The 23,575-nt window shown below is 43.9% G+C and overlaps 1 protein-coding gene across 1 annotated transcript; it reads right to left on the bottom strand.

The window, feature by feature from the left end:
- Positions 1–434: 434 nt before the first annotated feature.
- MILR1 (mast cell immunoglobulin like receptor 1) lies at positions 435–18,551 on the bottom strand. The gene is made up of 7 exons (XM_075845256.1): positions 18,320–18,551; positions 13,715–13,990; positions 6,763–6,867; positions 2,164–2,223; positions 1,995–2,063; positions 1,343–1,402; positions 435–842 (listed from the first exon to the last, which is right to left on the bottom strand). Exons 1-6 carry the CDS (start codon positions 18,549–18,551, stop codon positions 1,344–1,346), a joined length of 801 nt encoding a protein of 266 aa, XP_075701371.1. The 3' UTR covers positions 435–842; position 1,343.
- Positions 18,552–23,575: the final 5,024 nt, after the last annotated feature.

Below are 23,575 nucleotides of genomic sequence, written 5' to 3'. Positions count from 1 at the left end.
GCTCCCGATAATTGTCAGGTTTAAACAGATCAGCGATCAGCAGATGATCGAGCGCTGCTGACATGATGATAATGTATGAGGACGAGGGATCGGAGTAACGACCGCTCATCCCCATCCATAGCTCTCTGTGACCGGAGCAAACGATCGCCGATCAACCAGCTGTCTGATCGGCGCTCGTTTACACGGCCCAGGACGGGCCGTGTATGAGGACATTAATGCAGCCCGCCATTCTTTTGAAGTGTTATTGCTTTATTAATAATTTGAAACAGGGGGAGGAGCCACAGACAGAGGAGGAGAAAGCAGGGACTGTGCACAGCAATGAAGCCTGGGCGACCGTGTGACTAAAAATGCCTGCTGTAACTACTTGTATCCAATAAAAAGAGGAAGGAGAAGTCCTGAACCTAAGAAAACAGAAGAAGACGTCTCGGCACAGATAAGATCGCACTTTTATGTAAATATGTAGCGATTCAGGTTATTGAAATAAGTAATAATAATCTTTATATAGCGCCAACATATTCCACAGCACTTTACAATTCAGGGGGTACATTGTACAGACATATCGGACGTTACATAGTGACAAAACCAATATACAAACGAGGAGTGAGGACCCTCGCGCAAGAGCTTACAATCTATGAGGAACAAGTACTCTCATCATCCACCAGACAACGGTGTGACTGCGGATCTGGTGTCATAGTTAAAGGGACTGTCTGCAGTAACTGTTTACATATCCTGGAGGTGTCCTGGGGGTGGGGTCACCAGCTACATTGCAGGGTAAATACAATGTAGCGTCCTCCGTTATCTGTTACAGTGTCCGGGAGAGGTGTCATGGCCGCCAGACGACTCTGGAAAAGAAGCGGACACATCTGTAATGTCCTCCCTGCCAGTAATGGGCCTCCGTGGGTTATGTAACTACCCGCTATCCACTTGGCATCCTGTAGTGTAACTATTCTCGTGCTGGTTAATTCCATAATATATAACTAATACAGCGCTCCAAATCCTCTGCACAGATAAAATGATAAAGTTGCATGCAGCCACCACTAGGGGGAGCTCACTGCAGATGGATTTATTTTGGCGTTCAATGGGAGTTGTATGAATCCATATGTAGCCATCTCACACATCAATCCAGACATCATAGGGTCTGCTGAACCCCAAACTCCCAGGGATTGAATCAGGACCGTCCTGTCTTAGTATGTCCCACAGCTGAGGCTTTGTTACAAGGTATCGGTCTAGACAGCAGCACCAATATCTCTCCTTTTGTGATGGTTCGTCACAATGTATCAGTCTGTAGGGGATGGTCTACACTGTATGGACCACCCAGTAATCTCAGCAGCATTAAACGTACCTCATGATGCTTTTTTGGCGTATTTCATGTACTCCACCGACTCTTCAGTCTCGATTAGACCTGAAATGACAAATATAAGTGCGTTAGAATTTCACTGCGTGGGAATGGCATTTAAAGGGCCAGTAATACTTTAAAACCCAAGCGGCGATCAATGATTTAGCCTATTGATCGGTGCTGGTTTAGCTCTATTTACATGTGTATGATGACTACAGTCCCCTGATTATAAGCCCATGTAAAGGGCCACAAAATCATTCATTATCTACCCACAAAATAAGTTGTAAGTGTTGGATTGATGGAGGTTACGCCACCGGGACCCCCCAACAACCGAGCATTTACTGATCCATCCTGTGGACAGGAGATGAATGTTAGTGGCTGGAATACCCCTTTAAGATGGTGCGGGAGCGTTATAAGTGGAGTGGCTGATATCAGTGACCTATAGAAGAATCTCAGTACCGAGGTGAGGGGTCTACACTACCTGTCTCTCATCCCATTGATGGACCAGTACAGTTAGCCTCTCCTCAGTATGAAATGGCTGATAACAGCAGGCAATAGATTATATTCACTTCTCACCAAGAAACGGCTGATGCCAGGGAACAATAGCTTGCATGTAACTGAAGACTTGAGGTGTAGTGTCCCTTATATTATCTCTCACCTCTACTTCCTCTCCCGGTCACCACCGTACAATACTCCACAACCTCATCCTCCCCGCGTTCACTTCCATCTAAATACAGGAAAGAAATCGAGAATGGAGACGCTGATGACTGATCACCCCCTGCTGATACAGAGTCTGCTGTCATAAAAGGGGAGGGGCTTCTACTCACCAACTCTTCCGTTTATTGGTCCAACTTCACAATATTGAACCGGCTGACTGACAACTCTACCTGAAGATGATAACCATATAACAGAGGTTACATAATGCACAGCCCCTATACTGTGCAATACATAATATCTACACACCAATATAGTACTTACATCCTTTACATAGGGGGCAGCATTATAGTAGTTATATTCTTGTATATAGGAGCAGTATTATAGTAGTTATATTCTTGTATATAGTGGGCAGTATTATAGTAGTTATATTCTTGTATATAAGGGCAGTATTATAGTAGTTATATTCTTGTATATAGGGGCAGTATTATAGTAGTTATATTCTTGTATATAGGGACAGTATTATAGTAGTTATATTCTTGTATATAGGGGGCAGGATTATAGTAGTTATATTCTTGTATATAGGGGCAGTATTATAGTAGTTCTATTCTAGTATATAGGGGGCAGTATTATAGTAGTTATATTCTTGTATATAGGAGCAGTATTATAGTAGTTATATTATTGTATATAGGGGTCAGTATTATAGTCGTTATATTCTTGTATATAGGGGCAGTATTATAGTAGTTATATTCTTGTATATAGGAGCAGTATTATAGTAGATATATTCTTGTATATAGAGGCAGTATTATAGTAGTTATATTCTTGTATATAGGAGCAGTATTATAGTAGTTATATTCTTGTATATAGGGGCAGTATTATAGTACATATATTCTTGTATACAGGAGCAGTATTATAGTAGTTATATTCTAGTATATAGGAGCAGTATTATAGTAGTTATATTCTTGTATATAGGAGCAGTATTATAGTAGTTATATTCTTGTATATAGGGGGCAGTATTATAGTAGTTATATTCTTGTATATAGGGGTAGTATTATAGTAGTTATATTCTTGTATATAGGGGCAGTATTATAGTAGTTATATTCATGTATATAGGGGCAGTATTATAGTAGTTATATTCTTGTATATAGGAGCAGTATTATAGTAGTTATATTCTTGTATATAGGGCAGTATATAGTAGTTATATTCTTGTATATAGGGGCAGTATTATAGTAGTTATATTCTTGTATATAGGAGCAGTATTATAGTAGTTATAGTCTTGTATATAGGGGCAGTATTATAGTAGTTATATTCTTGTATATAGGAGCAGTATTATAGTAGTTATATTCTTGTATATAGGGGGCAGTATTATAGTAGTTATATTCTTGTATATAGGGAGCAGTATTACAGTAGTTATAGTCTTGTATATAGGAGCAGTATTATAGTAGTTATATTCTTGTATATAGGGGGCAGTATTATAGTAGTTATATTCTTGTATATAGGAGCAGTATTATAGTAGTTATATTCTTGTATATAGGGGCAGTATTATAGTACATATATTCTTGTATACAGGAGCAGTATTATAGTAGTTATGTTCCTGTATATAGGAGCAGTATTATAGTAGTTATATTCTTGTATATAGGGGGCAGTATTATAGTAGTTATATTCTTGTATATAGGGGTAGTATTATAGTAGTTCTATTCTTGTATATAGGAGGTAGTATTATAGTAGTTATAGTCTTGTATATAGGAGCAGTATTATAGTAGTTATATTCTTGTATAGAGGAGCAGTATTATAGTAGTTATATTCTTGTATATAGGGGGCAGTATTATAGTAGTTATATTCTTGTATATAGGAGCAGTATTATAGTAGTTATATTCTTGTATATAGGGAGCAGTATTATAGTAGTTATATTCTTGTATATAGGGGGTAGTATTATAGTAGTTATATTCTTGTATCTAGGAGCCAGTATTATAGTAGTTATATTCTTGTATATAGGAGCAGTATTATAGTAGTTATATTCTTGTATATAGGAGCAGTATTATAGTAGTTAGATTCTTGTTTATAGGAGCAGTATTATAGTAGTTATATTCTTGTATATAGGGGCAGTATTATAGTAGTTATATTCTTGTATATAGGGGGCAGTATTATAGTAGTTATATTCTTGTATATAGGGGGCAGTATTATAGTAGTTATATTCTTGTATATAGGGGGCAGTATTATAGTAGTTATATTCTTGTATATAGGAGCAGTATTATAGTAGTTATATTCTTGTATATAGGGGCAGTATTATAGTACATATATTCTTGTATACAGGAGCAGTATTATAGTAGTTATGTTCCTGTATATAGGAGCAGTATTATAGTAGTTATATTCTTGTATATAGGGGGCAGTATTATAGTAGTTATATTCTTGTATATAGGGGTAGTATTATAGTAGTTCTATTCTTGTATATAGGAGCAGTATTATAGTAGTTATATTCTTGTATATAGGGGCAGTATTATAGTAGTTATATTCTTGTATATAGGAGCAGTATTATAGTAGTTATATTCTTGTATATAGGGGGCAGTATTATAGTAGTTATATTCTTGTATATAGGAGCAGTATTATAGTAGTTATATTCTTGTATATAGGGAGCAGTATTATAGTAGTTATATTCTTGTATATAGGGGGTAGTATTATAGTAGTTATATTCTTGTATATAGGGGCTGTATTATAGTAGTTATATTCTTGTATATAGGAGCAGTATTATAGTAGTTAGATTCTTGTTTATAGGAGCAGTATTATAGTAGTTATATTCTTGTATATAGGGGCAGTATTATAGTAGTTATATTCTTGTATATAGGGGGCAGTATTATAGTAGTTATATTCTTGTATATAGGGGGCAGTATTATAGTAGTTATATTCTTGTATATAGGGGGCAGTATTATAGTAGTTATATTCTTGTATATAGGAGCAGTATTATAGTAGTTATATTCTTGTATATAGGGGCAGTATTATAGTACATATATTCTTGTATACAGGAGCAGTATTATAGTAGTTATGTTCCTGTATATAGGAGCAGTATTATAGTAGTTATATTCTTGTATATAGGGGGCAGTATTATAGTAGTTATATTCTTGTATATAGGGGTAGTATTATAGTAGTTCTATTCTTGTATATAGGAGGTAGTATTATAGTAGTTATAGTCTTGTATATAGGAGCAGTATTATAGTAGTTATATTCTTGTATATAGGGGCAGTATTATAGTAGTTATATTCTTGTATATAGGAGCAGTATTATAGTAGTTATATTCTTGTATATAGGGGGCAGTATTATAGTAGTTATATTCTTGTATATAGGAGCAGTATTATAGTAGTTATATTCTTGTATATAGGGAGCAGTATTATAGTAGTTATATTCTTGTATATAGGAGCAGTATTATAGTAGTTATATTCTTGTATATAGGAGCAGTATTATAGTAGTTATATTCTTGTATATAGGGGGCTGTATTATAGTAGTTATATTCTTGTATATAGGAGCAGTATTATAGTAGTTATATTCTTGTATATAGGGGCAGTATTATAGTAGTTGTATTCTTGTATATAGGGGTAGTATTATAGTAGTTATATTCTTGTATCTAGGAGCCAGTATTATAGTAGTTATATTCTTGTATATAGGAGCTGTATTATAGTAGTTATATTCTTGTATATAGGAGCAGTATTATAGTAGTTATATTCTTGTATATAGGAGCAGTATTATAGTAGTTATATTCTTGTATATAGGGGGCAGTATTATAGTAGTTATATTCTTGTATATAGGGGGCAGTATTATAGTAGTTATATTCTTGTATATAGGGGGCAGTATTATAGTAGTTATATTCTTGTATATAGGGGGCAGTATTATAGTAGTTATATTCTTGTATATAGGGGGCAGTATTATAGTAGTTATATTCTTGTATATAGGGGCAGTATTATAGTAGTTATTTTCTTGTATATAGGGGCAGTATTATAGTAGTTATATTCTTGTATATAGGGGCAGTATTATAGTAGTTATATTCTTGTATATAGAAGGCAGTATTATAGTAGTTATATTCTTGTATATAGGAGCAGTATTATAGTAGTTATATTCTTGTATATAGGAGCAGTATTATAGTAGTTATATTCTTGTATATAGGGGCAGTATTATAGTAGTTATATTCTTGTATATAGGAGCAGTATTATAGTAGTTATATTCTTGTTTATAGGAGCAGTATTATAGTAGTTATATTCTTGTATATAGGGGCAGTATTAAAGTAGTTATATTCTTGTATATAGGAGCAGTATTATAGTAGTTATATTCTTGTGTATATAGGGGGCAGTATTATAGTAGTTATATTCTTGTATATAGGGAGCAGTATTATAGTAGTTATATTCTTGTATATAGGAGCAGTATTATAGTAGTTATATTCTTGTATATAGGGGGCAGTATTATAGTAGATATATTCTTGTATCTAGGAGGCAGTATTATAGTAGTTATATTCTTGTATATAGGAGCTGTATTATAGTAGTTATATTCTTGTATATAGGAGCAGTATTATAGTAGTTATATTCTTGTATATAGGGGGCAGTATTATAGTAGTTATATTCTTGTATATAGGGGCAGTATTATAGTAGTTATATTCTTGTATATAGGGGGCAGTATTATAGTAGTTATATTCTTGTATATAGGGGGCAGTATTATAGTAGTTAGCGTTGTTATAGGGTAGTTAGAGTGAAGAGTAGTTTTGGATAAGGGTCAGGTTGATTTACACTCACTTTTCTTATATTTGGCAAATATTATGTATAAAACGATCACCAGGATCCCGATCACTATCAGGAGGGGAATCAGCCATGCTCGGTAGTCTTGTTGGTTTCTCTGTTCTACAAAAGAGAATGTCATTATAATCTGGATTATTTACATAGGGTATGGCTTTTGCATTTCTATTTCTTCAATAGTCCTTCCCCAAGAGAACGGGGCCATAAAGGTGTTGCCCTTTTTTAACAAATAATGCTGTTTTTGGAATAGGGTTTTCCAATACATTTTCTGTATTCCTCACAGTTTTCAAGATCTCTGCTTGTTGTTATTTAATAGGAACATTCAATGTTAAACTTCCAGGGGATCAAATTCTGTCCTGGTCATGTGATGGACTCACATGACATCATATGGAGCGTTTCTAACTTGTCCACAACCTCTATGGAGAGTTCCTGACTTGTCCACATCCTCTATGGAGAGTTCCTGACTTGTCCACATCCTCTATGGAGAGTTCCTGACTTGTCCACATCCTCTATGGAGAGTTCCTGACTTGTCCACATCCTCTATGGAGAGTTCCTGACTTGTCCACATCCTCTATGGAGAGTTCCTGACTTGCCCACATCCTCTAAGGCAGGGGCCTCAAGCACGCGGCCCGCGGGCCGCATGCGGCCCCTGAGGCAGTCATCTGCGACCCGCAGGAAGAGGTGAGAGCGTTTCTTCAGGACGTCAGTCCTCCGGCGAATGCTGAGCCCTCGGGGAGAGGATAGGGCGGTCGGAAGGAGGAGCGCTCCTTCATGACGTCATTCCTCCTGCGAACGCATTGGTGAGCGCTCGCTCCTTCATTACGTCAGTCCCGAGTCCCGGACTCATTGTTGAGCAGTGGAAGAACAGTCCCATGAAGTGGAAAACACCTTTAGTAGCGCCCCACACACACCACCTTTGACAGCGCTACACACCCCGGCCGAGGAGGGAGTCACAATGGAGCTACCTACATAGAAGGGGCATGTGGTGCTGTCAGCAGGGTGTGGTGTGTTGGGCACATTCTAGAACAAAGGAATCCCAGGCCAGTGCATCGGCATGCTCTGGCTTGGGATTCCACCCCTGTGTGGTACTATCTATAGGGGGTGTGTGATCTACAGTGGTTTGTGGCATTACATAGGGCACTGTGGCACTACACAGAGGGCAGTGTGGCACTACAGAGGGCAGTGTAGCATTACAGAGGGCACTGTGGCACTATCTACAGAGGGCAGTGTGGCACTAGAGGGCACTGGCACTACAGAGGGCAGTGTAGCATTACAGAGGGCACTGTGGCACTATCTACAGAGGGCAGTGTGGCACTATACAGAGGGCAGTGTGGCACTAGAAGGCACTATCTGCAGAGGGCAGTGTGTCATTAAATAGGGCACTGCGGCACTATACAGAGGGCAGTGTGGCACTAGAGGGCACTGGCACTACAGAGGGCACTGGGGCACTATACAGAGGGCAGTGTAGCATTACAGAGGGCACTGTGGCACGATCTACAGAGGGCAGTGTGGCATTAAATAGGGCACTGTGGCAGCATCTGCAGAGGGCACTGTGGCATTATCTACAAAGGGCACTGTGGCAGCATCTACAGAGGGCACTGTGGCAGCATCTACAGCGGGCACTGTGGCAGCATCTACAGCGGGCAGTGTGGCAGCATCCACAGAGGGCAGTGTGGCAGCATCCACAGAGGGCAGTGTGGCAGCATCCACAGAGGGCAGTGTGGCAGCATCCACAGAGGGCAGTGTGGCAGCATCCACAGAGGGCAGTGTGGCAGCATCTACAGAGGGCACTGTGGCAGCATCTACAGAGGGCAGTGTGGCAGCATCTACAGGGCAGTGTGGCAGCATCTACAGAGGGCAGTGTGGCAGCATCTACAGAGGGCAGTGTGGCATTATCTACAGAGGGCACTGGCAGCATCTACAGAGGGCAGTGTGGCAGCATCTACAGAGGGCAGTGTGGCAGCATCTACAGAGGGCACTGTGGCAGCATCCACAGAGGGCAGTGTGGCAGCATCCACAGAGGGCAGTGTGGCAGCATCCACAGAGGACACTGTGGCACTATACAGAGGGCACTGTGGCACTATCTACAGAGGGCAGTGTGGCATTAAATAGGGCACTGTGGCACTATACAGAGGGCACTGTGTCACTAGAGGGCACTGTGGCATTATCTACAGAGGGCACTGTGGCAGCATCTACAGAGGGCACTGTGGCAGCATCTACAGAGGGCACTGTGGCAGCATCTACAGAGGGCACTGTGGCAGCATCTACAGAGGGCAGTGTGGCAGCATCTACAGAGGGCAGGGCACTGTGGCAGCATCCACAGGGCACTGTGGCAGCATCCGCAGAGGGCACTGTGGCAGCATCCGCAGAGGGCACTGTGGCAGCATCCGCAGAGGGCACTGTGGCAGCATCCGCAGAGGGCAGTGTGGCAGCATCCGCAGAGGGCAGTGTGGCAGCATCCGCAGAGGGCAGTGTGGCAGCATCCGCAGAGGGCAGTGTGGCAGCATCCGCAGAGGGCAGTGTGGCAGCATCTACAGAGGGCAGTGTGGCAGCATCTACAGAGGGCAGTGTGGCAGCATCTACAGAGGGCAGTGTGGCAGCATCTACAGAGGGCAGTGTGGCAGCATCTACAGAGGGCACTGTGGCACTATACAGAGGGCAGTGTGGCACTGTGGCACTACAGAGGGCACTGTAGCACTATCTACAGAGGGCAGTGTGGCATTAAATAGGGCACTGTGGCACTAGAGGGCACTGTGGCACTACAGAGGGCACTGTGGCAGCATCTACAGAGGGCACTGTGGCAGCATCTACAGAGGGCACTGTGGCAGCATCTACAGAGGGCACTGTGGCAGCATCTACAGAGGGCAGTGTGGCAGCATCTACAGAGGGCAGTGTGGCAGCATCTACAGAGGGCAGTGTGGCAGCATCTACAGAGGGCAGTGTGGCAGCATCTACAGAGGGCACTGTGGCACTATACAGAGGGCAGTGTGGCACTGTGGCACTACAGAGGGCACTGTAGCACTATCTACAGAGGGCAGTGTGGCATTAAATAGGGCACTGTGGCACTAGAGGGCACTGTGGCACTACAGAGGGCACTGTGGCACTACAGAGGGCACTGTGGCAGCATCTACAGAGGGCACTGTGGCAGCATCTACAGAGGGCACTGTGGCAGCATCTACAGAGGGCACTGTGGCAGCATCCACAGAGGGCAGCGTGGCAGCATCCACAGAGGGCAGCGTGGCAGCATCCACAGAGGGCAGCGTGGCAGCATCCACAGAGGGCACTGTGGCTGCATCCACAGAGGGCACTGTGGCTGCATCCACAGAGGGCACTGTGGCAGCATCCACAGAGGGCACTGTGGCAGCATCTACAGAGGGCACTGTGGCAGCATCTACAGAGGGCAGTGTGGCAGCATCCACAGAGGGCACTTTTTAATTATTGGGGGATCGGACAGTATATTTTTACTGAGGGGGGGGGGCAGCAGACTTTGTATGCAGCAGTGGCTGTACAGCGGTGGATGTGTAGGTAATAGTGCCCTGCAGAAGTGGATGTAGGTTACAGAGCTCTGCAGTAGTAGATATAGGTAACAGTGCTCTGCAGAGGTGGATGTGGATGACAGTGCTCTGCAGTGCCCTCATAGACATACAATGTATGCCTATGAGGGCACTATAATTCCATGTGGCAGCAAACTGATATATTTATATGGGGGCAGTACAGGGTTGCTAACGGACATATTTTTCAATTCCCAGAGAACCCCTTTACAGTCTTTAATGGCGTCGTCATCGAAAAATCGCAAGATTGTTAATGAGAAACGAATATTCCAGGACAAGTGGGAAAACTTATATTTTGTCACAGAGGTAAAAGACAGAGTGTCTGATTTGTTTCCAGTTTATCGCGGTGTTCAAGGACTACAATGTGCGTCGACATTACATGACGCAGCATGGAGAACAGTATGATGCACTGTCTGGCAAAATACGTGATGAAAAGGTTCAGCAACTGAAAGCATCGCTTAAAAAAACTGCGAACCTTTTTCTCAAGTATTAATAAGTCAAGCGAATCTTCTTCAGTAAAAGCGAGTAACATGATGGCAAAATCTTCAAGACCATTCACTGAAGGCCAATTTATTAAAGACTGTTTTATAAAGACATGTGAAATTATTTGTCCGGACAAACAGAAACTGTTTGAAGGCATAAGCTTGTCGGAAAATACTGTTGCGAGTAGAATCACTGAATCCGCTAGTAACATTCATCAGCAACTGATTACAAGAGCGCAAGGTTTTGCAGCATTTTCCATAGCGCTTGACGAGAGTACTGGTGTAACAGATACTGCATATTGTGCTGTCTTTATTCGTGGGGTTGATGGAGACCTAAACATAACCGAGGAATTATTCGATTTATTACCTATGAAAGGCACAACAACCGGTCGTGACATTTTTAAAGAGCTCGAAGATTGTATTAACACAGCAGGACTGCCATGGGATAAACTCGTGTCTGTGGCAACTGACGGTGCACCAGCAATGTGTTCTGAAAATGTTGGTGTTGTGGGCTTATTGAAAGCAAAACGAAACCAGCTTTCTTTGTCGAGTCCTTTCAGTGCAATACACTGTATTCTGCATCAGGAAGCGCTGTGTAGCAAAAGTCTAAAAATGAAAGAAGTTATGGACTTTGTTGTTAAGACGGTTCATTTTATACGGGCAAGAGGTCTTAACCATAGGCAGTTCACTTCTTTTTTTATCCGATATGGACACTGAATATGGAGACTTGCTGTATCACACCGAGGTCAGATGGTTGAGTCGGGGAAGCGTGTTGAAGGGATTTTTTGCTTTGAGACAGGTGATAGCGCTTTTTATGGCACTAAAAGATAACGAAGTTTTCCAACTTTCTGACCCAGCTTTTCTATCTGATTTAGCGTTTCTAACAGATGTCACAGAACACCTCAACGCACTCAACTTGAAACTTCAGGGCCAAAAGCAGATGATTACGATGATGTCTGTGTCAAGGCATTCAGATATAAGCTGTCTTTGTGGGCCATACAGCTGAAGTCTAGCAATTTGGCACATTTCTCCGCTTTGCAGTCGATACGAGTTGAACCACAACACCTCAGTTTATTACTCGGATATCATTTCTCAATTACTGCAAGAGTTTGATCAACGTTTTCATGAGTTGCGGGATCTTGAACCTGAATTTGCACTCTTTGCCACTCCGTTTGCGGTAGACGTCGCTTGCGTTTCAGAAGATCTGCAGATGCAGATTGTGGACTTGCAGTGCGACACTGTTCTTAAACATAAGTATATGGACATTGGTGTTCCAGATTTCTACAAGTTTGTCTCTCAAGAAAAGTTTCCAAAACTTGTTAATGCCGCTGCCAGGATCATGACCATGTTTGGCAGTACGTACGTATATGAACAGTTCTTCTCTTCAATGAAGATTAACAAATCAGCGTTACGGTCAAGACTTACAGATGATCATCTTCGTGCAACATTGCGATTGGCTACCGCGCATGATATCAAGCCCAATATCGACGTTCTTGTGTCTGCCAAACGCTGCCAACTGAGCTGCCAGACTGCATTTAGCGACACTTAAAGTGGAAAACTAGATTGTGTAAACTCACAAATTTCCGGGAAGTTTAAACCTAGCGGTATTATTATACTAATGTTATAGTAGTTCAAATATCTAATTGATGATTCGATCTTCGGGGAATGCCCCCAACTGTAATTTGCATTGTTTGATCTACAGTATACCTTTTCTTGTAAACCTCCAATAAAAATTATTGAAACACAAATAACAACAATTTTGTATGGTATCAAATTTTTTTGGTAATGCGGCCCTTCAACTTCCAATTTTTTCATTATGCGGCCCATCCACCCGGCCGAGTTTGAGACCCCTGCTCTAAGGAGAGTTCCTGACTTGTCCACATCCTCTGTGGAGAGTTCCTGACATGTCCACATCATCTATGGAGAGTTTCTGACTTGTCCACATCATCTATGGAGAGTTCCTGACTTGTCCACATCTATGGAGAGTTCCTGACTTCTCCACATCCTCTATGAAGAGTTCCTGACTCGTCCACCTTCTCTATGGAGAGATTCTGCTCGTCCACCTTCTCTATGGAGAGATTCTGCTCGTCCACCTTCTCTATGGAGAGATTCGGCTCGTCCACCTTCTCTATGGAGAGATTCGGCTCGTCCACCTTCTCTATGGAGAGATTCGGCTCGTCCACCTTCTCTATGGAGAGATTCGGCTCGTCCACCTTCTCTATGGAGAGATTCGGCTCGTCCACCTTCTCTATGGAGAGATTCGGCTCGTCCACCTTCTCTATGTAGAGATTCGGCTCGTCCACCTTCTCTATGGAGAGATTCGGCTCGTCCACCATCTCTATGGAGAGATTCGGCTCGTCCACCATCTCTATGGAGAGATTCGGCTCGTCCACCATCTCTATGGAGAGATTCGGCTCGTCCACCATCTCTATGGAGAGATTCGGCTCGTCCACCTTCTCTATGGAGAGATTCGGCTCGTCCACCTTCTCTATGTAGAGATTCGGCTCGTCCACCTTCTCTATGGAGAGATTCGGCTCGTCCACCATCTCTATGGAGAGATTCGGCTCGTCCACCATCTCTATGGAGAGATTCGGCTCGTCCACCATCTCTATGGAGAGATTCGGCTCGTCCACCTTCTCTATGGAGAGATTCTGCTTGTCTACATGCTATACGTGGAGATGTCTTCATGAATAGAGCTTTTGGTTGACACTGCTATATAGAGAAGTTCCGGTAGTTGACATTTTATATGGAGTGTCTGATCGTCCACATCCTCCATGGAGTGTATGGTTACCCCTTCCCTTTTATCATTATGTCAGTACACCTACGCCTCTCTGCTGTAGTAAGCTGACGATCCCATGGTTGGTTTCCATTAACATTCACCCCTTGGTAATATGTAGATTTTGGTCACATGCTTCTTACCTTTCAGTGTATATGTGAACGCGTCACTGTACTTGGTTGTCACACTGTTGTTGGCTCTGCACTTGTAAGGTCCGAGGCTTGTCCGATTGTAAATGGTGACATTGAAGGCGACTTCTCTCTCCGTTGATACCATCCTCTTCTCCACAGTAATGTTGTTAAGGAATAAGATGTAAGTGACCGGGAGAGAAGCGTTCCTGGAGATGCAGGTGATAGTCTCTCTGCATCCGATCTTCGTGCTGGGGGAGCTGGGGACAAGCTCTATCTGTAATAACCTTCCTGAAACACAGATAATACAGTTATTAGCAGCAGCTCCAGGCATAAAGGGCAGTATTATTTTGTATTTTTAAAAAAAATTCTGTATATTTTTTTTGTATTTATATGCCATTTACCTATACTGTTTGTATTATGTAGTTGCACAGTGGAGTCCCATTATTATGAGCAGCAGCTAATATCCAGAGTAACCGGCGTGTGCAACATGGACAGCAGTAGACGGGCAGGGAGTGATCAATAAGGTGCTGGTCTGTGGTCTCCGGTATATGTCGCCTCGCTGACTGCAGAACATCCCACATTTGCTGGAGGGTGCGTGGGGGAGGATCTATAGAGCGAACAAGACGATTGAGGTCCCACAGATGCTCAATTGGGTTCAAGTCTGGAGAATTAGGGGCCCGGGAAGTACTTTGAGGTCTTGGTCGTGCTCTTCCTGTCTGATATTTCTAGCCGGGTGACATATCGCATTGTCTTGCTGGAAGATTCCATCTTCCCCAGGGAAGACAATCAGCATGTATGGGGTGGGGGATGTGATCTGTAACGCTGGATTCATATCCACATGGATGAGTGGCCCAGAGAAAGCCATGAAATAATCCCCAGACCATAACGCTGCTGCCACCGGCTCGTGTTCCTCCAGCAATGGCTGCCAGGTGTTTGTTCTCTGATGTTTCTCGTCTGACGCCAACGTCCATCCGTTTCATCTCATCGGAGAAGACGACCCTTTACCAATCATCGGTGCTCCAGTCCCGATACTGCCGTGCAAATTGGAGCCTTTTTTCAGATGCACCTTTTGTTAAATAGGAGCAGTGACCACCCGTCGGCTTCGGAGCACCGTACGTAGTCGGGTTCGCTGAACTGTTATTTTAGACACACGTCTGGTCGCCCCCTGGTTGATTTTCACGGTGAGCTGCTCCACTGTTGCGTGTCATTTGGACCTAGCGCACCTTCGTAGCCGACGTTCACCCCTCACATCAATGACACGTGGTGCTCCGCAGTTTCCATGTCGGATATTCACAATGCTGCCATTTGTCCACTCACGATACACTGTCGCCACAGCAGCACGAGAACAGTTCACAAACTGCGCTGTGTGAGAAATACCGACACCCTGGCCCCGAAAGCCGATAATCATCCATTTTTGCAACTCTGATAAATCGCTCCTTTTACCCATGACCACAATGAGTGATATGTGATCAGACAGCCGATCCCCCACCTTCTATACCCACCAAGCCCACCACACATCACTGCCTTCATGGGTTACGCGCTGCCGACGTCAAAAGTAGGAGGTGGTGGTAATAATGGGACTCCACTGTGTATAACGTTCAGAGGATATCTTTGTATGTTTTTCTCCCACACACACTTGCTACTACTTATCGCTTTACCATTTTCTCTGTTATTAGATGAAGAACACGTTATGCCCTTTTTATCTTTGAACCCATGCCCTTTCAGTGCCGGATCATTCTCCATCACTTAATCAGACCCATTTTTTTAAAACCTGCATTTGTTTGGACCCGAGGAAGAAATTGTTGTAAATTTTGAAATGCGTCGTCCTTGAATCAAAATACAGTTTTAAATAGACCTCTCTGCTTATTTTCTACCATTGACGGCAGAGCTACATACGTAGCGATCGTTTTCTCCACATCCCTCTACATTGAAACACCAGGTTCACCGGAAGATTGCCAGATTAGCAGCAGCCATTCCATTCTATCAGAGAGGTGCCTGTACATGCACAACTCACAAAAGTGAGTTTAAGCTATACACATTATTTTGCTGTACCCTTGTCCAAAAGATTTACCTTATTGATGCGTTTTGTGGCCTCTTGTTTTTATTACTTCATATAATGCATTACTACATGTGGGTACGACCTGTACTTTCCTTAATAACCATCATTACGTGGAAAAGCAGCCATATGGGCAGGTGTCTACTCCACCATTGGGGCATGACATGTCAAGCTTCTCTATTGACACCCTATGGACCTCCACAGAGAGATTAGTGGCCACATCCGTCCGTCCTTTTTTTTTTTAAAACCATATCTGAAATCTCAGAATATGATAGTGCTTCTGATCATACATGTGTCTTATGTGCTTAGTTAAGACAAAAAATAGGACAAATACGGCGCCTAGGGTATTAACGTTTTAAACGTGGGTGCAATTGTTAAATGGTAAAACATGAAGGCTCACCTAGGTGGTCGGCACATCACAGCTTTTTCACATATCGGGTCGTAGTGGACCTCAATACACCGTGGTTTGCTGGCCTTCGGAGCTGTCTCTCAGTGTCTGTTCCCTGTATATAGGGATCCTCCCAGCATCCAACGAATGCAGAATAGAATGAAGAAAAAGAGCTATATGGGGCGCTTCCGTTGGTGATATATGCCTGATGAAGACCTAGGTCCTAGGTTGAAACGCGTAGCAATTCTTTTTATCAGTGGTTGTTCTATCTCACGTTCGTTCAGAATAAACAAGAAAAAGAAACCCACTCCCTATTATCGTGATTGTGCATATATCACCAACAGGAGCTTTTTTTCTTCATTCTTCTCTGCACATGTGTGATATGGAGAGCTTCTGATTGTTGTACATTATCATATGGAACCCATCTGGTTGTTCACATCCTCTATGAAGAGCTTATGGTTGTCCACATCCTCTATGGAAATGTTATTGTTCTCTAGATACTCAATGGAGATCTTATGGTTGTCCACATCCTCTGTGGAAAGCTATCGATTGTTCATGTCTTCTACAGAGAGCTTATGGTTATCCACATTCTCTGTGGAGAGCTGATGGTTATCCACGTCCTTTACGAAGACCTTATGGTTGGCCACCTCCTCTACAGAGAGCTTATGGTTGTCCACCTCCTCTACAGAGAGCTTAAGGTTGTCCACCTCCTCTACGGAGAGCTTATGGTTGTCAGCCTTTTCTACCGGCAGCTTTTGGTTGTCCACATACTCATTGGAGATCTTTTGGTTGCCCACGTCCTCTACAGAGAGCCTATGGTTGTCCACGTCCTCTACGGAGAGCTTATGGTTGTCCACGTGCTCTATATGGAGCTTATGGTTGTCTGTATCCTCTATGCAAAGCTTATGGTTGTCCACATCCTCTATTTTAAATCGTTTGGTTGTCTACGGCATCTACGAAGAGATTATGGTTGTCCACGTCTTCTACGGAAAAGCCTATGATTGTGCACGCCCTTTACGGAGAGCCTTTGGTTGTCCACATCCTTTATGGAGAGCCTATGGTGGTCCACATCCTTTACGTAAAGCCTATGGTTGTCCACGTCCTTTACGGGGAGCCTGTGGTTGTCCACGTCCTTTACGGGGAGCCTGTGGTTGTCCACGTCCTTTACGGAGAGCCTATGGTTGTCCACGTCCTTTACGGAGAGCCTATGGTTGTCCACGTCCTTTACGGAGAGCCTATGGCTGTCCACGTTCTTTACGGAAAGCCTATGGTTGTTCACCTGACAACCCTATGCTATATGGAGAGTTCCTATTGATTAAAATGTTAGTTGAAAAACTTATTTTTGTCCACATCATCTATGGAGAGATTCTGCTTGTCCACGTTCTCTATGGAGAGATTCTGCTCGTCCACCTTCTCTATGGAGAGATTCTGCTCGTCCACCTTCTCTATGTAGAGATTCTGCTCGTCCACCTTCTCTATGGAGAGATTCTGCTCGTCCACCTCTATGGAGAGATTCTGCTCGTCCACGTTCTCTATGGAGAGATTCTGCTTGTCCACGTTCTCTATGGAGAGATTCTGCTTGTCCACCTACTCTATGTAGAGATTCTGCTCGTCCACCTTCTCTATGTAGAAATTCTGCTCGTCCACCTTCTCTATGGAGAGATTCGGCTCGTCCACCTTCTCTATGGAGAGATTCTGCTCGTCCACCTTCTCTTTGGAGAGATTCTGCTTGTCCACGTTCTCTATGGATAAATGCTGCTCGTCCACCTTCTCTATGGAGAGATTCTGCTCGTCCACCTTCTCTATGGAGAGATTCTGCTCGTCCACCTTCTCTATGGAGAGATTCTGTTCGTCCACCTTCTCTATGGAGAGATTCTGCTCGTCCACCTTCTCTATGGAGAGATTCTGCTTGTCTACATGCTATACGTGGAGATGTCTTCATGAATAGAGCTTTTGGTTGACACTGCTAAATAGAGAAGTTCCGGTAGTTGACATTTTATATGGAGTGTCTGATCGTCCACATCCTCCATGGAGTGTATGGTTACCCCTTCCCTCTTATCATTATGTCAGTACACCTACGCCTCTCTGCTGTAGTAAGCTGACGATCCCATGGTTGGTTTCCATTAACATTCACCCCTTGGTAATATGTAGATTTTGGTCACATGCTTCTTACCTTTCAGTGTATATGTGAACGCGTCACTGTACTTGGTTGTCACACTGTTGTTGGCTCTGCACTTGTAAGGTCCGAGGCTCGTCCGATTGTAAATGGTGACATTGAAGGCGACTTCTCTCTCCGTTGATACCATCCTCTTCTCCACAGTAATGTTGTTAAGGAATAAGATGTAAGTGACAGGGAGAGAAGCGTTCCTGGAGATGCAGGTGATAGTCTCCGTTTGTCTGATCATCGTGCTGGGGGAGCTTGGAACAAGCTCTATCTGTAATAACCTTCCTGAAACACAGATAAGGCTTCGTTGAAATCTGCGTCACGGTCCCGTTCTGACATTCCATCGGAGCTTCCCGTCAGAACGGGACCTGACTGAAACAAACAGAAACCATAGTATCTGCGTCCTTAGGACGCAGATACAATTTTACACTATACCTCCCAACCATCCCTGATTCAGTGGGTGCTGACCCGGGTGGCTGGGTGTATGTCCCGCTGTCAACTGTCCATATATGGATAGTGACGTCAGTGGCTACTCTTTGAGCGGATTCCCCGTTGCCGATGATCTGGCCGGGGATTCCACTCCTAGAGGATACCCTTTAGGTCACTATCCATATATGGACATTGACCTCAGGGGCTCCTCCTGAAGCGGAATTCCCAACCAGAGACGCCAACGGGAATTTTGCACAAGGAGTAGCCACTGACCATATGTGGACAGTGACATTAGGGCTTCCCTCTAGGAGCGGAATCCCTGGCCTATGCTGTGGCTGGGGATTCCACTCCTAGAGGGAGTCCCAATGGTGCGATCTACAGGGGGGTGGCGCTATCTACATGGACACTGTGGCATGTAGATATATAGGGGCACTATCTACAGGGGACACTGGTGCTATCTACATAAGCACTTTCTATATGGACACAGTGTCACTATCTGCAAGGGCACGCACTAGGGGCAGCTAAGGGGGCATTATGCTGTATGGGGCAGCTATGGAGGCATTATGCTGTATGGGGACTGCTATGGGGTCATTATGCTGCATGGGGCATCTATGGGGTATTATGCAGTATGGTGGAATTTGGGCATTATACTGCATGGGAAAATCTGTGTGGGCATTATACTGCATGGGAGAATCTGTGGGCATTATACTGTATGTGGGCATCTATGGGTCGGTATGGTGGCAGCTATAGGGGCATTATACGGTGTGGGGACAGCTATTTGGCATTATACTGTGTGGGGGCAGCTATTTGGAATTATACTGTGTGGGGGCAGCTATTTGGCCTTCTACTGTGTGGGGGCAGCTATTTGGCATTATACTGTGTGGTGGCAGCTAGTTGGTATTATACTGTGTGGGGGCAGCTATTTTGTAGTATGCTGTTTGGGGCAGCTATTTGGTATTATGCTGTGTGGGGGCAGCTATTTGGTATTATACTGTGTGGGGGCAGCTATTTGGCATTATACTGAGTGGGGGCAGCAATTTGGCATTATACTGTGTGGGGGCAGCTATTTGGCATTATACTGTGTGGGGGCAGCTATTTGGCATTATACTGTGTGGGGGCAGCTATTTGGAATTATACTGTGTGGGGACAGCTATTTGGTATGCTGTGTGGGGACAGCTATTTGGTATTATGCTGTGTGGGGGCAGCTATTTGGTATTATTCTGTGTGGGGGCACTATCGGACCTTTATACTGTGTGGGGACAGTTATTTGGCATTATACTGTGTGGGAACAGTTATTTGGCATTATACTGTGTGGGGACAGGTATTTGGCATTATACTGTGTGGGGGCAGGTATTTGGCATTATACTGTGTGGGGGCAGGTATTTGGCATTATACTGTGTGGGGCAGCTATTTGGCATTATATTGTGTGGGGGCAGCTATTTGGCATTATACTGTGTGGGGGGCAGCTATTTGGCATTATACTGTGTGGGGACAGGTATTTGGTATTATATTGTGTGGGGGCAGCTATTTGGCATTATACTGTGTGGGGGCAGCTATTTGGCATTATACTGTGTGGGGCAGCTATTTGGCATTATACTGTGTGGGGACAGCTATTTGGTATTATGCTGTGTGGGGGCACTATGGGAGCTTTATACTGTGTGGGGACAGGTATTTGGTATTATACTGTGTGGGGGCAACTATTTGGCTTTATGCTGTTTGGATGCAGCTATTTGGCATTATACTGTGTGTGGCAGCTATTTGGGGGAAGCACTTTGGTATTATGCTGTGTGGGGGCAGCTATTTGGTATTATACTGTGTGGGGGCAGCTATTTGAAATTATACTGTGGGGGCAGCTATTTGGTATTATACTGTGTGGGGCAGCTATTTGGTATTATACTGTGTGGGGGCAGCTATTTGGTATTATACTGTGTGGGGGCAGCTATTTGGTATTATATTGTGTGGGGCAGCTATTTGGCATTATACTGTGTGGGGCAGCTATTTGGTATTATACTGTGTGGGGCAGCTATTTGGCATTATACTGTATGGGGGCAGCTACTTGGCATCATACTGTGTGGGGACAGGTATTTGACATTATACTGTGTGGGGACAGATATTTGGCATTATACTGTGAGGGGGCAGCTATTTGGCATTATACTGTGTGGGGGCAGCTATTTGGTATTATGCTGTGTGGGGACAGCTATTTGGTATTATGCTGTGTGGGGGCAGCTATTTGGTATTATGCTGTGTGGGGGCACTATCGGACCTTTATACTGTGTGGGGACAGTTATTTGGCATTATACTGTGTGGGAACAGTTATTTGGCATTATACTGTGTGGGGACAGGTATTTGGCATTATACTGTGTGGGGGCAGGTATTTGGCATTATACTGTGTGGGGGCAGGTATTTGGCATTATACTGTGTGGGGGCAGGTATTTGGCATTCTACTGTGTGGGGCCAGCTATTTGGCATTATATTGTGTGGGGGCAGCTATTTGGCATTATACTGTGTGGGGGGCAGCTATTTGGCATTATACTGTGTTTGGACAGGTATTTGGTATTATATTGTGTGGGGGCAGCTATTTGGCATTATACTGTGTGGGGCAGCTATTTGGCATTATACTGTGTGGGGACAGCTATTTGGTATTATGCTGTGTGGGGACACTATGGGAGCTTTATACTGTGTGGGGACAGGTATTTGGTATTCTACTGTGTGGGGGCAACTATTTGGCATTATGCTGTTTGGATGCAGCTATTTGGCATTATACTGTGTGTGGCAGCTATTTGGGGGAAGCACTTTGGTATTATGCTGTGTGGGGGCAGCTATTTGGTATTATACTGTGTGGGGGCAGCTATTTGAAATTATACTGTGGGGGCAGCTATTTGGCATTATACTGTGTGGGGACAGCTATTTGGTATTATGCTTTGTGGGGGCACTATGGGAGCTTTATACTGTGTGGGGACAGGTATTTGGCATTATACTGTGTGGGGACAGCTATTTGGTATTATGCTTTGTGGGGGCACTATGGGAGCTTTATACTGTGTGGGGACAGGTATTTGGTATTATACTGTGTGGGCGCAGCTATTTGGCATTATGCTGTTTGGGTGCAGCTATTTGGCATTATACTGTGTGGGGCAGCTATTTGGTATTATGCTGTGTGGGGGCAGCTATTTGGTATTATACTGTGTGGGGGCAGCTATTTGACATTCTACTGTGGGGGCAGCTAATTGGTATTATATTGTGTGGGGGCAGCTATTTGGCATTATACTGTGTGGGGGCAGCTATTTGGTATTATACTGTGTGGGGGCAGCTACTTTGCATTATACTGTGTGGGGACAGGTATTTGGCATTATACTGTGTGGGGACAGGTATTTGGCATTATACTGTGTGGGGGCAGTTATTTGGCATTATACTGTGCGGGGCAGCTATTTGGCATTATACTGTGTGGGGGCAGCTATTTGGCATTATACTGTGTGGGGGCAGCTATTTGGTATTATACTGTGTGGGGGCAGCTATTTGGGGGCAGCTATTTGGTATTATGCTGCGTGGGGGCAGCTATTTGGCATTGTACTGTGTGGGGGCAGCTATTTGGCATTATACTGTGTGGGGGCAGTTTTTTGGTATTCTACTGTGTGGGGGCAGCTATTTGGCATTATACTGTGGGGGCAGCTATTTGGTATTATGCTGTGTGGGGGCAGGTATTTGGCATTATACTGTGTGGGGCAGCTATTTGGTATTATGCTGTGTGGGGGCAGCTATTTGGTATTATGCTGTGTGGGGGCAGCTATTTGGTATTATGCTGTGTGGGGGCAGCTATTTGGTATTATGCTGTGTGGGGGCAGGTATTTGGCATTATACTGTGTGGGGGCAGCTATTTGGCATTTTGCTGTGTGGGGGCAGCTATTTGGTATTATGCTGATTGGGGGCAGGGATTTGGCATTATACTCTGTGGGGGCAGCTATTTGGCATTCTTCTGTGAAGGGGCAGGTATTAAGCATTATACTGTGTGGGGCCAGCTATTTGGCATTATGCTGTGTGGGGGCCTCTATTTGGTATTATACTATGTGGGGCAGCTATTTAGTATTATATTGTGTGGGGGCAGCTACTTGGCATTATACTGTATGGGGTCAGCTATTTGGTATACTGTGTGTGGGGCAGCTATTTGGTATTATACTGTGTGGGGACAGGTATTTGGCATTATACTGTGTGGGGACAGGTATTTGGCATTATACTGTGTGGGGGCAGTTATTTGGCATTATACTGTGCGGGGGCAGCTATTTGGCATTACTCTGTGCGGGGGCAGCTATTTTGCATTATACTGTGTGGGGGCAGCTATTTGGTATTCTACTGTGTGGGGGCAGCTATTTGGGGGCAGCTATTTGGTATTATGCTGCGTGGGATCAGCTATTTGGTATTATGCTGCGTGGGATCAGCTATTTGGCATTCTACTGTGTGGGGGCAGCTATTTGGCATTATACTGTGTGGGGGCAGCTATTTGGCATTATACTGTGTGGAGGCAGGTATTTGGCATTATGCTGTGGGGGCAGCTATTTTGCACTATGCTGTGTGGGGGCAGCTATTTGGCATTATACTGTGTGGGGGCAGGTATTTGGTATTATGCTGCGTGGGATCAGCTATTTGGCATTCTACTGTGTGGGGGCAGCTATTTGGCATTATACTGTGTGGGGGCAGCTATTTGGCATTATACTGTGTGGGGGGCAGGTATTTGGCATTATGCTGTGGGGGCAGCTATTTTGCACTATGCTGTGTGGGGGCAGCTATTTGGCATTATACTGTGTGGGGGCAGGTATTTGGCATTATTCTGTGGGGGCAGCTATT

Source organism: Rhinoderma darwinii, chromosome 13, assembly GCF_050947455.1.
Source record: "Rhinoderma darwinii isolate aRhiDar2 chromosome 13, aRhiDar2.hap1, whole genome shotgun sequence".
Classification (NCBI taxonomy): domain Eukaryota; kingdom Metazoa; phylum Chordata; class Amphibia; order Anura; family Rhinodermatidae; genus Rhinoderma; species Rhinoderma darwinii.
Note: the sequence above shows the minus strand (reverse complement) of the source record. Positions and strands in the feature narration are given on the sequence as shown.